Source organism: Scyliorhinus torazame, chromosome 4 (assembly GCF_047496885.1).
Source record: "Scyliorhinus torazame isolate Kashiwa2021f chromosome 4, sScyTor2.1, whole genome shotgun sequence".
Taxonomy (NCBI): Eukaryota; Metazoa; Chordata; class Chondrichthyes; order Carcharhiniformes; family Scyliorhinidae; genus Scyliorhinus; species Scyliorhinus torazame.
Window position 1 is genome coordinate 172091042 of NC_092710.1, and position 15530 is coordinate 172106571.

Genomic DNA, 15530 nt, shown 5'->3' on the forward strand with positions numbered 1-15530 from the left:
GCAAGATATTAAATACAATTCCCAAACTCCTTCCGTGCTCTCCCCTTTTTTCTTTATCATTACCAGAAGGCAATGGTTTACACCCAAGTGTGGTTCCAGGAGCAGCATTCATTATTTGGTCCCTGTGTTAATTGACCAGACTGCCAGAATCAGGCAGCACATTGACCAAATAAATCAATAATTACAGTTTGTATTTGTGAGTGTTCACAAGAGCATAAATGGTGGAAAATCTTGCATGTTTATGGAGGATGAGTACAATCTGGAATGATTTTCCTCACGATGAAATTTGAAATATAGATCTGTTTTGCTAAGATTATCCCTTCCCAACTGGGTTGTTGAACTGCATGTACTGTAAATCTCCTGTAATGTGACATGTATTTCCATTCTTTTTCAGACAGAGTTTCCTGCACTTAATTATTTTCTTTATTCTCCCTGTGATTGGGACTTCATTCATTCCAAATTAGTGGGTCAAAAGCCCTCCTCCTCTGGTGGAACAAAAATGCACGCCCAATACGACTACAATTTATTGTTAAAAATAAATCCCCAATTCTTAACCTACCCTGATTAAAATAAAAAGCTTTCAAAGAGAATGAGACATTTGTTTCCGGACACTGTACAGGAAAGTCAATTCAACTATTGTATCTCATTTGATTAATTCAATAATAGCGAACTAGTTTGAAATATCTCAAAACTTGTAGCATAGCACAACAAATCCACAAGCCTTGTATTAGTCCCATTCAATTGTGCTTCATTATTTTAAAGAAAAAATATACATGGACTGCCGATACCTCTTTTAGGCATCTTACTAAATGAACTGAATGTGGAGGACAGAATTTTCTCTTTTTTTTTGACTGTCAACTCGGGTAGGAAAAACGGTGTGTAGCCTGTCGGCTGGACTGCCGGGTTTTTTACCACCATATTTTTTGAGAGTCAAAAGAAAAATTGCCTGGAGGCGGGTCCCACCACGTTATGCTGGCAACCTCTGCTCCTGACAGATCAGGGCGCCCATTCTTCATCAGTTCCCTGGTTTTCCAGATCTGTTGTACCCCACCAATGTGACGTTATGTTGGTAGGGGGTCAATTCCCTCCGTGGGGGAAGGATACAGCGAGGAGGCCCGCTAATGATATTCAAATGTATGGTAATTACATTCAAAATATTTTGTGGTGGAAACCTCGGTACGTCATTAGCGGTTGGTTGGGACTATCTCAGCAGGAAACCCAAAACAGCATTTATGCTGGCTGGTAAAAATACAGCAAAGGATGGAAGAGAATAAAGGTGGCACGGTGACAGTGGTTAGCACTCATTTATGCTGGCAGGGACACCCGTTGGAATTTTGCACCCCGCCCCCCCCCCCCCCCCACCAAGGATATTGGATATTTATCATATTATTCAAGGACAACTACCTCAGGACAAAGCTTTACTCATGTTAAGAAAATATGGTATAATGGTGTGAGTTACGAACCTACAAATTAGGAGCAGGAGTAGGACACTCAACCCTTCGAGCCTGCTCTGCTAATCAATAAGATCATGGCTGATCTGATTGAAACTTTTAAAAAGTTCATTTATGTGGGATCTGCGCTTCCCTGGCTAGGCCAACATTTGTTGCCCTTCCCTAATTGCCCTTGAGAGGGTGGTGGTGAGCTGCCTTCTTAACCGCTGTAGTCCATGTGGTGTAGGTACACCCACTGTGCTATTAGAGAGGGAGTTCCAGAATTTTGATCCAGCAACAGTGGAAAAATGGTGATATATTTCCAAGTAAGGATAGTGACTCCAAGTAAGGATAGTGACTGACTTGGAGAGAAACTTCCAAATGGTGGTGTTCCCATGTATCTGCGGTAGATGGTGGTGGTCGTGGGTTGGAAAGGTGTTGCCTAAGGAGCCTTGGTGAGTTCTTGCAGTCATCGTATAGATGATACACACTGCTGCTGTGCGTCGGTGGTGGAGGGAGTGAATGCTTGTGGAAGGGGTGCCAGCCAAGTGAGTTGCTTTGTCCAGGAGTGTGCCAAGTTTCTTGAGTGTTACTGGAGCTACACTCATCCAGGCAAGTGGAGAGTATTCCATTGCACTTCTGACTTGTGCCTTGTAGGTGATGGACAGCTTTGGAGATTCAGGAAGTGAGTTACTCGCCGCTGGCATCTGACCTGCTCTTGTAGCCACAGTATTTATATGGCTAGTCCAGTTCAGTTTCTGTGCAATGGTAACGCCCAGGATATTGACAGTGGAGGATTCTGTGATGGTAATGCCATCGAATATCAAGTGCTGATGGTTTGATTCTCTCATATTGTAGATGGTCATTGCCAGGCACTTCTGTGGTGTGAATGTTACTTGCCACTTGTCACCCCAAGCCTGGATATTGCCCAGGTCTTGCTGCATTTGCACGTGGCACTGGTGATGGCCCCTCAACGGTTGGTGAATTGGTCCAGGTGCAACATCCGTTTTGGTGTTGTAGAACTCCACTAATCCTGCCCCGGCGTCAACACTTAGTCTCAGGAACGGAGAATCCGGCCGCTTATTTTCAAACAGTGACCCCCTAGTTCTAGATTCTCTGACAAGGGGAAACATCCTCTTCAAATCCTCCCTGTCAGTGTCCCTCGGGATCTGAAAGATTTTGATCAAGTTGCCTCTGACATTTCTAAACTCTAGTGGATACAAACCCAACCTCATCAACCTTTCCTCTTAAGAGAACCAGCCCATTTGTGGTATTAGTCTGGTAAACTTTCTCTGAACTGCTTCGAATGTATTTACACATTTCTTTAGATAATAAGACCAATACCGTACACAACACTCCAGACGTTATCTAACCAATGTCCTGTACAACTGAAGCATAACTTCCCCACTTTTGTGATCAATTCCCCATACAAATTATAACATTCGATGAACTTTTCTGATTACTTGCTGTAACGGTATACTGTGATTCTTTTGTGCTTCTTGCACTCAGGCACCCAGATCCTTCTGCACCTCTGAGCTCTGCAATCTCTCATCATTTAGATCATTTTCTTTTTTATTCTTCCTGCCAAAATGGACAATTTCACAATTGCCTACATTATACTCAATCTGTCAGATATTTATTCACTCATTTAACCTATCTATGACCCCTTGTAGTCTCCTTACGTCCGCTTCATAATTTACTTTCCTACCTGTCTTTGTATTCTCAGCAAATTTAGCAACCATACCTTCAGTCCCTTCATCCAAGTCATTTATATAAATTGTAAAATGTTGAGATCCCAGCACCAATCCCTGTGCCACATCACTTGTCACACCCTGCCAACCAGAAAAAAGATCCATTTATGTCAACTCTTTCCTGTTAGCTAACCAATCTTCAATCCATGCCAGGATGTACCCTTGTAGCATGAGCTTTTATCGTGCTCCATAATCTTTGATGTGGCACCTTATTAAATGCTTTCTGGAAGTCTTAAGTACAGTACTTCCACCGGTTCCTCTTTATCCACAGCACATATGATACCTTCAAAGAACTCAAGTTCATTTACCATGCCAGAAGCTAACTAACATGGATTTAGTAACCATTTTTCACTGCTTTATCTGAGGAATAGGAACTGAGTACAAAGGACATGGCAAGATTTCTATGTTTGAGAGAAGCAGCAAAAGACAATGTCTAATATTTTGTTCCTTGTCAAATAACAGTTATCTTAGTAACTCGTCAAAATCTGTTCACCAATAAGTCAAAAGTGTAATTTCTACTTCAACTTCACATTTTAAGTACCTATGTTTTGGAACATTTGTTGATTAATAATATTTATGCAGCTAGAACGTATTTAAACTGCGATTCTTGCTATTTCCAAAATGTTGAGCCGATTCATCAAATTTAAAACATAAAGACCTCAAAATTGGTTGACGTATTGCCCCTCTGCAAGTGTTGGGGAATGGGTGCCGAAATTCAAATTGTGTTCCCCCACAGATGATTGCAGCTCACTAATGTAAATGAGGTTCATGGTCTAATATTTTGTATTCCTAGACATACCTGTTCTGGCCAAGTTCCCTTTGCTCAGTTTGCAGGCAATTTCCAGGCCACGCCATTGTTTCCAGACAAAGTATTCAGTGTTAAAAGAGTGAATCTGTCATGGTGTGAATGATATGTTGAGCTGGACTTGCCTTTTTAGCTGGTCTGACAGCATGAGTTGAGAGAGAAGGGAGCTAATGTTTTGAATCTGGATGACTCTTTGTCAAAGCCATCCAGACTCGAAACATGAGCTCCCTTCTCTCTTCACTGATGCTGTCAGACCTGCTGCGATTATCCAGTATTTTCTGTTTTTGTTTCAGATTCCAGCATCCATAACTTAATGAGTTGACGGCATAAATAGAAACAAAAGGGTATGATTTGGTGGCGATTACTGAAACATATTAAGGTGGATAAGCCCCCAGGGCCTGATGGGATCTACCCCAGAATACTGAAGGAGGCAAGAGAGAATATTGCTGAGGCCTTGACAAAAATCTTTGGATCCTCACTGTTTTCAGGTGATGTCCCGGAGGACTGGAGAATAGCCAATGTTGTTCATTTGTTTAAGAAGGGTAGCAAGGATAATCCAGGGAACTACAGGCCGGTGAGCCTTATGTCAGTTATCGGGAAATTACGAGAGATAATTCTTCGAGACAGGATCTACTCCCATTTGGAAGCAAGTGGACGTATTAGCGAGAGGCAGCATGGTTTTGTGATGGGGTGGTCGTGTCTCACTAACTTGATAGAGTTTTTCGAGGAGGTCACAAAGGTGATTGATGCAGGTAGGGCAGTGGATGGTGTCTATATGGACTTCAGTAAGGCCTTTGACAAGGCCCCTCATGGCAGACTGGTACAAAAGCTGAAGTCACACGGGATCAGAGGTGAGCTGGCAAGATGGATACAGAACTGGCTAGGTCATGGAAGGCAGAGAGTAGCAATTGTGCTGGGACCTTTACTGTTCGTAGTATATATAAATGATTCGGAGGAAAATGTAATTGGTCTGATTAGTAAGTTTGGGGATGACACAAAGGTTGGTGGAATTGCGGATAGCAAGGAGGACTGCCAGAGGATACAACAGGATTTAGATTGTTTGGAGACTTGGGCGGAGAGATGGCAGATGGAGTTTAATCCAGACAAATGAGGTAATGCATTTTGGAAGGTCTAATACAGGTAGGGAATATACAGTGAATGGTAGAACCCTCAAGAGTATTGATAGTCAGAGAGATCTTGGTGTACAGGTCCACAGGTCACTGAAAGGGGCAACACAGATGGAGAAGGTAGTCAACAAGGCATACGGCATGCTTGCCTTCATTGGCCAGGCATTGAGTATAAAAATTGGCAAGTCATGTTGCAGCTGTACAGAACCTTAGTTAGGCCACACTTGGAGTATAGTGTTCAATTCTGGTCGCCACACTACCAGAAGGATGTGGAGACTTTAGAGAGGGTGCAGAAGAGATTTACCAGAATGTTGTCTGGTATGGAGGGCATTAGATATGAGGAGAGGTTGAATAAACTCGGTTTGTTCTCACTGGAATGACGGAGGATGAGGGGTGACCTGATAGAGGTCTATAAAATTATGAGGGGCATAGACAGAGTGGATAGTCAGAGACTTTTTACTAGGGTAGAGGGGCCAATTACTAGGGGGCATAGGTTTATAGTGCGAGGGGCTAGGTTTAGAGGAGATGTACGAGGCAAGTTTTTTACACAGAGGTTAGTGGGTGCCTGGAACACGCTGCCGGTGGAGGTGGCGGACGATAGTGACATTTAAGTGGCATCTTGACAAATACATAAATGGGATGGGAATAGGGAGATATGGAGCCAGGAAGTGTAGATGATTTTAGTTTAGACCGGCAGCATGGTCGGCGCAGGCTTGGAGGGCCGAAGGGCCTGTTCCTGGGCTGTACCGTTCTTTGTTCTTTGTTTTCTTGAGACCAGGTCTAGGTCCGAGAGTACACAGTATTTCGGAAAGATAGCCTGAAAGGAAAGGTAGATAGCATAGCCCTGCTGGTGAGGAAAGGGATCAGTGCTGTAATGAGCCCTGCTGATGAGGAAAGGGATCAGTGTTGTAATGAGCCCTGTTGATGAGGAAAGGGATCAGTGCTATAATGAGCCCTGCTGGTGAGGAAAGGGATCAGTGCTGTAATGAGCCCTGCTGGTGAGGAAAGGGATAAGTGCTGTAATGAGCCCTGCTGATGAGGAAAGGGATCGGTGCTGTAATGAACCCTGCTGGTGAGGAAAGGGATCGGTGCTGTAATGTGCCCTGCTGATGAGGAAAGGGATCAGTGCTGTAATGAGCCCTGCTGGTGTTGAAAAGGATCAGTGCTGCAAAGAGCCCTGCTGAGGAGGAAAGGGATCAGTGCTGTAATGAGCCCTGCTGGTGAGGAAAGGGATCAGTGCTGTAATGAGCCCTGCTGATGAGGAAAGGGATCGGTGCTGTAATGAACCCTGCTGGTGAGGAAAGGGATCGGTGCTGTAATGAGCCCTGCTGATGAGGAAATGGATCAGTGCTGTAATGAGCCCTGCTGATGAGGAAAGGGACCAGTGCTGTAATGAGCCCTGCTGGTGTTGAAAAGGATCAGTGCTGCAATGAGCCCTGCTGAGGAGGAAAGGGGATCAGTGCTGTAATGAGCCCTGCTGGTGAGGAAAGGGATCAGTGCTGTAATGAGCCCTGCTGGTGAGGAAAGGGATCAGTGCTGCAATGAGCCCTGCTGGTGAGGAAAGGGACCAGTGCTGTAATGAGCACTGCTGGTGATGAAAGGGATCAGTGCTGTAATGAGCCCTGCTGATCAGGAAAGGGACCAGTGCTGTAATGAGCCCTGCTGGTGTGGAAAGGGATCAGTGCTGTCATGAGCCCTGCTGCTGAGGAAAGGCATCAGTGCTGTAATGAACCCAGCTGGTGAGTAAAGGGATCAGTGCTGTAATGAGCCCTGCTGATGAGGAAAGCGATCGGTGGTATAATGAGCCCTGCTGGTGAGGAAAGGGATCAGTGCTGTAATGAGCCCTGCTGGTGAGGAAAGGGATCAGTGCTGTTATGAGCCCTGCTGGTGAGGAAAGGGATCAGTGCTGTAATATGCCCTGCTCATGAGGAAAGGGATCAGTGCTGTAATGAACCCTGCTGATGAGGAACGGGATTGGTGCTGTAATGAGCCCTGCTGATGAGGAAAGGGATCAGCGCTGTAATGAGCCCTGCTGATGAGGAAAGGGATCAGTGCTGTAATAAGCCCTGCTGATGAGGAAAGGGATCAGTGCTGTAATGAGCCCTGCTGATGAGGAAAGGGATCAGTGCTGTAATGAGTCCTGCTGGTGAGGAAAGGGATCAGTGCTGTAATGAGCCCAGCTCGTGAGGAAAGGAATCAGTGCTCTCATGAGCCCTACTGATGAGGAAAGGGATCAGTGCTGTAATGAGCCCTGCTGGTGAGGAAAGTGATCAGTGCTGTAATGAGCCCTGCTGGTGAGGAAAGGAATCAGTGCTGTAATGAGCCCTGCTGATGAGGAAAGCGATCGGTGCTATAATGAGCCCTGCTGGTGAGGAAAGGGATCAGTGCTGTAATGAGCCCTGCTGGTGAGTAAAGGGATCAGTGCTGTAATGAGTCCTGCTGGTGAGGAAAGGGATCAGTGCTGTAATATGCCCTGCTGATGAGGAAAGGGATCAGTGCTGTAATGAGCCCTGCTGATGAGGAACGGGATTGGCGCTGTCATGAGCCCTGCTGATGAGGAAAGGGATCAGTGCTGTAATGAGCCCTGCTGATGAGGAAAGGGATCAGTGCTGTAATGAGCCCTGCTGATGAGGAAAGGGATCAGTGCTGTAATGAGCCCTGCTGGTGAGGAAAGGGATCAGTGCTGTAATGAGCCCTACTGATGAGGAAAGGGATCAGTGCTGTAATGAGCCCTGCTGTGAGGAAAGGGATCAGTGCTGTAACGAGCCCTGCTGATGAATAAAGGGATCAGTGCTCTAATGAGCCCTGCTGTTGTGGAAAGGGATCAGTGCTGTAATGTGCCCTGCTGGTGAGGAAAGTGATCAGTGCTGTAATGTGCCCTGCTGGTGAGGAAAGTGATCAGTGCTGTAATGAGCCCTGCTGAGGAGGAAAGGGATCAGTGCTGTAATGAGCCCTGCTGGTGAGGAAAGGGATCAGTGCTGTAATGTGCCCTGCTGGCGAGGAAAGCGATCGGTGCTGTTCTGAGCCCTGCTGATGAGGAAAGCGATCGGTGCTATAATGAGCCCTGCTGATGAGGAAAGAGATCAGTACTGTAATGAGCCCTGCTGGTGAGGAAAGGGATCAGTGCTGTAATGAGCCCTGCTGGTGAGGAAAAGGATCAGTGCTGTAATGAGCCCTGCTGGCGAGGAAAGCGATCAGTGCTGTAATGAGCCCTGCTGATGAGGAAAGCGATCGGTGCTATAATGGGCCCTGCTGATGAGGAATGATTATCAGTGCTGTAATGCCCTGCTGATGAGGAAAGGGATCAGTGCTGTAATGAGCCCTGCTGTTGTGGAACGGGATCAGTGCTGTAATGAGCCCTGCTGGTGAGGAAAGGGATCAGTGCTGTAACGAGCCCTGCTGGTGAGGAAAGGGATCAGTGATGTAATGAGCCCTGCTGGTGAGGAAAGGGATCAGTGCTGTAATGAGCCCTGCTGATAAGGAAAGGGATCAGTGCTGCAATGAGCCCTGCTGGTGAGGAACAGGATCAGTGCTGTAATGAGCCCTGCTGATAAGGAAAGGCATCGGTGCTGTAATGAGCCCTGCTGTTGAGGAAAGGGATCGGTGATGTAATGAGCCCTGCTGGTGAGGAAAGGGATCAGTGCTGTAATGAGCCCTGCTGATGAGGAAAGGGATCAGTGTTGTAATGAGCACTGCTGATGAGGAAATGGATCAGTGCTGTAATGAGCCATGCTGGTGACGAAAGGAATCATTGCTGTAATGAGTCCTGCTGGTGAGGAAAGGGATCAGTCCTGTAATGAGCGCTGCTGGTGAGGAAAGGGATCAGTGCTGTAATGAGCCCTGCTGGTGAGGAAAGGGATGAGTGCTGTAATGAGCCCTGCTGGTGAGGAAAGGGATCAGTGCTGTAATGAGCCCTGCTGGTGAGGAAAGGGATCAGTGCTGTAATGAGCACTGGAGATCGAGATGTGCAATCAGTCTGGCTAGAAATAAATAGCAAAGGTCAAAAGTCCTTGATCGGAGTAATCTATAGGTTCCCGAACAGTTGTTCTGCAGTGGGGCTTGTAAGAAAGGTATGGCAATAGTCATGGGTGATTTTAATATGCACATAGACTGGAAGAATCAAATTGGCAAGGGTGACCTGGAGGCAGAGTTCATTGAATGTATTAGAGATTGTTTCTTGGAAGAGCATGTTGGGTACCCTACCAGGGAGCAGGTTACTCTGGATTGGTATTGTCTATATATAGGTTTCTGGAACATACCTCTTCATTCACCTGAGGAAGGGAGCTGCACTCCGAAAGCTAGTGACATCGAAACAAACCTGTTGGACTTTAACCTGGTGTTGTAAGACTTCGTACTGTGCTCATCCCAGTCCAACGCCGGTATCTCCATATCATGGCTACCATAGAGTTTAGAAGAATGAGGGGAGATTAAATTGAGGTACACAAGATGATAAAAGGTATGGATAAAGTAGACAGAGCAGATGCTTCTTCTTGTGGGGCAATCTAGAATGAGAGGTCGTAGTCTTAGGATAAGAGGTTCAAATTTAAAACCGATTTGAGGCGAAACTACATCTCCCAAAGGGTTGTGACTCTGTTGAATTCACTACCCCAGAGTGCGGTGGATGCTGGGACAGTGAGTAAATTTAAGGAGGGGTTCGACAGATTTTTAATTAGTATTGGGTTGAAAGGTTATGGAGAATGGACAGGGTGGTGGAGTTAAGGCCAGGATGAGATCAGCCATGATCGAATGGCGGGGCAGATTCGATGGGCCAAATGGCCTAATTCTGCTCCTACATCTTATGAACTTATCCTCAGTAATTTGCTTTTGCCTTTTTGGCTGGTTTACCGCCAGAAGTAAACTGCAGCTGAACCCATTGGTGTTACCACCCGGAACTAGCTCAATATTTCTTCATTCAATATTTGTCACAGTCTCAGGGAATGTAATCCTGGCCTTCAATAGGGAGCCTGCTTTTGGGGGTGCAATGGATGGGGAAATTTCCAGCAGCAACTGGTTAAAAAAAAAATCAAGGCACCGTGTTCTGAGTTGCAGCAGTATTCAGAATTTGAAGTTCTTCAGATTGAGGAAGGGCCCAGCAATTCTGTACAAAATGAAAATGGTGCACAAAAACTGGCTCATGTGACCTAGGTGTGGGATACCATTGGAAAAGCATCCAAAGCATGGGACAGAGGTCCCAAAGAAAGAGTGGAGAATGAGAATCCAAGCAGAAACTAAGGCTGCAGTTAGCAGACTTTAAGTAAAGAGAGCTCAGGAGAAGCCCTGTAGATTGACGAGAGCTCGGGCGAAGCCCTGCTGATCGAAGAGTGCTCAGGAGAAGCCCTGGCGATGGAAGAAGGCTCAGGAGAAGCCCTGGCAATGGGAGAGGGCTCAGGAGAAGCCCTGGTGATTGACAGCAGAGGGCTCAGGAGAAGCCCTGGTGATTGACAGAAGAGGGCTCAAGAGAAGCCCTGGCGATGGAAGAAGGCTCAGGAGAAGCCCTGGCAATGGGAGAGGGCTCAGGAGAAGCCCTGGTGATTGAAAGAAGAGGGCTCGGGAGAAGCCCTGGTGATTGACAGAAGAGGGCTCGGGAGAAGCCCTGGTGATTGACAGCAGCGGGCTCAGGAGAAGCCCTGGTGATTGACAGAAGAGGGCTCAGGAGAAGCCCTGGTGATTGAAGAGGACTCAGGCAAAGCCCTGGTAATCGAAGAAGGCTCACAAGAAGCCCTGATGATGGAAGAGGGCTAAGGAGAAGCCCTGATGATGGAAGAGGGCTCACTTGAAGCCCTGGTGATTGATGGAAGAGGGCTCAGGAGAAGCCCTGGTGATTGACAGAAGAGGGCTCAGGAGAAGCCCTGGTGATTGACAGAAGAGGGCTCAGAGAAGCCCTGGCGATGGAAGAGGGCTTGGGAGAAGCCCTGGTGATGGAAGGGGGCTCAGGAGAGGCCCTAGCATTGAAGGGGGTGGCACAAGGTTGGTGACATCACTTAAACTCTGCCAACTGCAGCCCTGGTTTCTGCTTATAGCCTCTTTCTCTACTGTCCTTTCTTATCTTTAGCACCTCTCCCTGTCCCCTGCCTAGGATGCTTCTCCAATATGGTACCCCACTTCTGGGTCAATAAACTATTTGAAGCAATAATATTCTGCTTGATGTGGCTGAGGAGCTAAAGTTGTGCTTCTGAGTTAGTGCTTGAGTATTCAGGAATCCAGGGGAATTGAATTTTGGGGGACGGGATTGAAGTCCCGTATGGTGGACAGATATTGAGACTATCCAAGTTGGAGTTACTTCTGGAGAAAATTCCAAGGCTAGTCTTAGAAGGTGAAGGCTGGAATCTCTCATGAGTAGACAGTGTTTCAATGAGATAGGTTGACTCAGTGTTTGCTGACATCTGGGTGAGTTGAGAAATCTATGGGATCTGTCTTGGTTGTAGCTGTCATTTATTGAACAGTGTGGTGGGTTGGACCACAGTTTTCTCGTTAATTCACATTACCTCATATTAACGCTAAATAGTGGAGCATGCCATAGATATTGTAAATTTATGACCTTATAAAGTTTATTTTTGTTTGTTCAAAACCAGTGGAATCGCGTGGCTTTATTCTCTTAGTAACGGTCTTGAATCTCAAAGTTTGCCTACTTTTGACAAAATGTTATTGATTCCAAGGAAGATCTTACCATAAACTTGGGGTCTGGTTGAGGACCCACCACAGAGAAGCTCATTTGATTTTCAAAGCCCACAAAAAACCCTTAGTTGTGAAGAAGGGGCACAGCAGTCCCCTGCATCTACCTCTAAATCTCTTGCAATATTCACCAGGGCACCACCCCATAAAAAGCAATGAACAACAACTTGCGTACATATTTCGGCTTTAATGTGGCTATATGTCCCCAGTTGCTTCACAGATATATAGTCAGACAAAATTGACATTAAACTGAAGGAGATTTTGAGAGGGGAGACTAAAAGCTTGGTCAAGGAGATATGTTTTAATTAGGTCTTAAAGCATGAGAGAGGGGAAGAAATTTAAGGAGCTTCCAGAGGGGCTGGACAACTGAAGGAGCTGTTGTCAATGACAGGGCAAATACATTTTGGAATGTAGTGGAGGCCAGACAGAGCTCTTGGAATGTTTCCTGTTGGAGAAGATTGAAAAGGTAGGGGAAAGCAAAGCCATGTAGGGATTTGAACATGGGTGCCAGAATTTGTAATTGGAAGCATTTTAGAACATAGCCAATGTAGATCTGCAAGCACAGAGGTGATGGGTGAACAGTGGGTTTTGGGTGACCTCAGGTAGGTTCAGAAAAAAATCAATCATGCCAGTTAAGTTTTGGGGGATTGGGGTTCATGGTATGCCATCTCCCCCTCACCCCCCCCCCCCCCCCCCCACCTCATTTTATTGTGGTTTCCATTTGGGAGTTCTGGAATATGAGAGAGAAATCTAGCCTGGTACAGTATGTGCTTCAATTATGTTTGTTGCATCAGATTACTGCTCCACCTCTGCATCAAGTAAGAATAACGGGTATCTTGTCATAGAGGAGACAGTGCCACTACCATTACATCATTACTCTTGAATTCAATTTACTGGAATGTGGTAGTGTTACTAACTAAAATATTCCAATGTATTACAAATGTTTGTTTTTCTACAGTAATTCTTGGGGCCCTAAAGTGGTTTTCCATGTCCTGGTCTTTCAAAGACAGACTTTTTCATAGTTATACAAATATTTTTTCAATCAATGTCAATGTTGTTGTTCTGTGACTGCAGCAAGTAAAGGAGAGGGGGCAGCATTTTTCAAATAGTTCAAAGATTGTGCACTTTAAAAAAAAAAATGCTTTCAATGCATAGTAACCAGAGTTGAATAACAAACCTGACCTTTAAATTATATCATTATTATCAGTATTGTACAACATTGCACACAGAATTATTACAGAGATCCCTGGAGAAAAATAGCCCAAATGTTTTTTGTTGTATTGTTATGTTGACTGCCAGTCACTGGAATGATGAAAGCTTCTCCTTTTTTAAAAGGAACGATGTCACTGCACCTATTAACATTTTTAAAAAATGTATATTTTTTTAAAATCTTAAATCATTTCAATATGATTCTTCAGTTGGCTTGCACTTCTCCTGATGTGGTACCAATTTCCATGCAGCTGTGCAATTTGGGCGGCTTTAAGCTTTGAACCTATGTTTGGTATCCAATTTTAAGTTGCACCATTGGATGGTTGGAAGTATGCCTGGATCTGTTCGGCTTCACACAATCATAATTTATGATCTTTGTAGAGTACCAAATATTAGATGTGGTTTGATGTTAATTGTAAAACAAAAACTAACTCCCCCAACAACCACCACCAACAGAACATACTGACTGCATTGTTGTGCATTTTATTTTGACAGTTGCAAATTTTGTTTTGGTTAGCTTCCAATATGAAAATGCTATGTATGGAACAAGAAGCTTCAGCCCAAGAAGAATTCCTCTATTGCTGTGGGGCTGCAACTCAGCTGCTAAAGTTTGGATCCCTTGATTGTTGGCCGAAAAGTAGATCAAGTAATTCTTCCAAAGTGTTATTCCTCATTATTCCAGGTAAGGAACCCAATGTATTGGCTTTTTAAAGCTAGAACTTTTAAAGAAGAGGTGCTTTTGTCCACATAAGTATGCCACATTCTTATATGTAATGCATTTCATCCATTTTGTCAGTACTGGATTGACGCAACTTCAGTTTAATTCCGTTTCTAAAGTTTACAATTCATCATAACATTGAAAGAAAAATTGTCTGGGTTCAGCATTATTTTGATCTTTAAAGCAGTGAATTTCCATTGCTCCTATCTTGAGTCTATATTGTGACAATTTGTAATTTAAAAAAAACAATTTTACATGACCATTCCATATCTTTCAGCACATATTGTGGAGCTGCACATCCCTTTCCAGCTCACTTTGAAAAAACTGCTCAGGAAGGAACAGAAAGTTGTCAATTGGTTCTTAGTGTTGCAATGGAAAGTGTGAATATCAAAATATTTTACTTCCTCTTACAGATTTAATGCATGTTGAAGATGGTATTCTTTTAAAATACAAATTATTTTTCCAATTGCGGGGCAATTTAACGTGCCCAATCCACCTACCCTGTACATCTTTGGGTTGTGGGGTGAGACCTATGCAGACAAGGGGAGAATGTGCAAACGGCAGGTGGACAGCGACCCAGAGCTGGGACGAAACCCGGGTTCTCGGCACCGTGAGGCAGCAGTGCTGCCCAAGGATGGTATTCTCATGTTCATACTATATAGATTATTCCAGGGACATGGTCAGCAGGAACATTTAAAACCTAAATTCTTGGAATGTGTTAAATAACCCAGTTGTCTGTCGTAAAGGGAGAACATTTGAATAATGGTTAGCCAGGGATGTATGTTCTTTCCCTAGCTCTGTCTTCATACCCTCATAATTGCCCTCATTTAAGTTTGAAACACTATTCTTGGATCCATTCGTCTCTACCTTGAACTGAATGTGAAATTCCATTATGTTATGATCACTACTCTCTAGGGGTTCCTTTATCATAGAATCGTAGTATCATAGAATTTACAGAGCAGAAGGAGGCCATTCGGCCCATCGAGTCTGCACTGACCCTTGGAAAGAGCACCCTACTTAAGTCCACACCTCCACCCTATCCCTGTAACCCAGTGACCCCACCTAACCTTTTGGACACTAAGGGGCAATTTATCATGGCCAATCCACCTAACCTGTACATCTTTGGACTGTGGGAGGAAACCGGAGCACCCGGAGGAAACCCACGCAGACACGGAGAAAATGCAAACTCCACACAGTCAGTCACCCAAGGCCGGAATTGAACCCGGCACCCTGGAGCTGTGGGGCTGCAGTGCTAACCACTGTGCCATCGTGATGTCTATGAGGTTTGCACTTTACCAGATCTAGAGTAGCCTATTCTCTTGTTGGCTATAGAACATGCTACTCTAAGACATTATTCCAAAAGCATTCCATGAAATCCTCTTCCAAGCTACCTTTATCAATCTACATGTAGATCAAAAACATCCATGATTATTGCCATAGTTTTTTCAGGGGCCTCCATTATTTCTTCCTGTATACTCTGTCCTACAGTGTGGTTACTGTTGTGGGAGTAGTTTGTAGGTCCCCTCAGTGACTTTCTATCTTTACTATTTCTTATCTTTACCCAAACTAAATTTACATATTGATCTTTAGAACAAAGGACATTTCTCTCTTTTGTACTAAAGTCATCCTTAATTAACAGAGCTTCCCTCCACCTTTTCTTAGCTTCTTGTCCTTCCAAAACGTCATATACCCTTGAATATCCAAGTCCCAGTCTTTGTAATCCTGCAGCCATTTCTCTGTAATGGCTATCAGATCATACACATTTATTTCCATTTGAGCTGTCAATTCACCTGTTTTGTTATGAAGGTTACCTGTGAA

At 44.8% G+C, this 15530-nt stretch overlaps 1 protein-coding gene across 3 annotated transcripts in view; it reads left to right on the forward strand.

Moving 5' to 3' along the window:
* Positions 1-15530, forward strand: part of ldah (lipid droplet associated hydrolase) — a 521342-nt gene that overhangs the window by 53835 nt on the left and 451977 nt on the right. For all 3 annotated transcript variants that reach the window (XM_072498873.1, XM_072498871.1, XM_072498872.1), the window contains exon 2: positions 13512-13676. In XM_072498873.1, coding sequence (XP_072354974.1) covers positions 13520-13676 — 157 coding nt within the window. In that variant the 5' untranslated portion in view covers positions 13512-13519. The remainder of the gene's footprint in view (positions 1-13511; positions 13677-15530) is intronic.